Genomic DNA, 955 nt, shown 5'->3' with positions numbered 1-955 from the left:
AGATCTCGAATTTGAAACATATACTCAACAATACAGTTCAGCAACTGTATGTGTGTTGTGAGTGTGTGTCAGGATATACAATAATACTTTCAATTAAGCTACTCCAATAAATGATTCGCAAAGAAAATTCTACAAGACTATGGTAATGGCTTTAACTTTTAAAAAAGAAAGCTGCATGAATACAAAAGTAATTATTGCATCACAAAGCGAATGATTAAGCAACACAAGTGTATACCTGAGCTAAAGCCTGGTACCCAGCAAAAAAAGATCTCTTAAATATCTTTTCACCAGAGGCCTTGTCCTTCGTAAAACCGTGAACATCAAGAAACCTTTTGTAGAGTTCCCTTTGTAAAGGAGATAACTTCACTGCTATAACAAATACAGTTTTGGGGGGTAAATCTTTTTTAACCACGCTGGTGTCCGTCCTCTGAACAAATCCTTTCAACTGTTCATACAGAATATGAGATCTTTGATTCATTATCTTTACATCTTCTACAGTAGAACTGGTGTGCTGGCCATTTTCTATTGGATTTTGGAAACTGTAAAAGATTAAAAAGGATGATAAGGAGGCACGAAGACAACACACTCAATAGAATGTAACATTAGTAGGGTACAAGTTAAGAGTCTTGCCGATTCCTAAACTCATGGCTGCTACCAAGAAATCCTTCTCTAACAAAATCAACCATCTGTTCCAGAAAAAATTAAGATGATCAAGGCACATAATATCCAAACCCCAAAATCATAAGTTCGAAACTCGTACACAATAGTACTCCATCAAATTGTTCTGAAGAGGTGATCCAGTTAATGCAATCCTCCTCTGGCACTTTTCTCTCAGGATCTGTAAAATTGTCCGTAAATGTTGTTCATGTTCCTCGGGACTACTCGAATATATCAAAATATCATCAATAAACACAATCACAAATTGATCAAGGAATGGTTGTAACGTCTTGTTCAT

The 955-nt window shown here is 35.8% G+C and overlaps 1 protein-coding gene across 1 annotated transcript in view; it reads right to left on the bottom strand.

The window, feature by feature from the left end:
• Positions 1-151: 151 nt before the first annotated feature.
• The window catches only part of LOC105180267 (protein CHROMATIN REMODELING 20-like), a 6,072-nt gene continuing 5,268 nt past the window's right edge, over positions 152-955 (bottom strand). The window contains exons 5-7 of the mRNA XM_011103943.2: positions 761-838; positions 631-686; positions 152-539 (exon numbers count right to left, since the gene is read on the bottom strand). Of these exons, the coding sequence (XP_011102245.2) occupies positions 215-539; positions 631-686; positions 761-838 (459 nt within the window). The 3' untranslated portion in view covers positions 152-214. The remainder of the gene's footprint in view (positions 540-630; positions 687-760; positions 839-955) is intronic.

This window comes from Sesamum indicum, unplaced genomic scaffold (assembly GCF_000512975.1).
Source record: "Sesamum indicum cultivar Zhongzhi No. 13 unplaced genomic scaffold, S_indicum_v1.0 scaffold00490, whole genome shotgun sequence".
Taxonomy (NCBI): domain Eukaryota; kingdom Viridiplantae; phylum Streptophyta; class Magnoliopsida; order Lamiales; family Pedaliaceae; genus Sesamum; species Sesamum indicum.
Note: the sequence above shows the minus strand (reverse complement) of the source record. Positions and strands in the feature narration are given on the sequence as shown.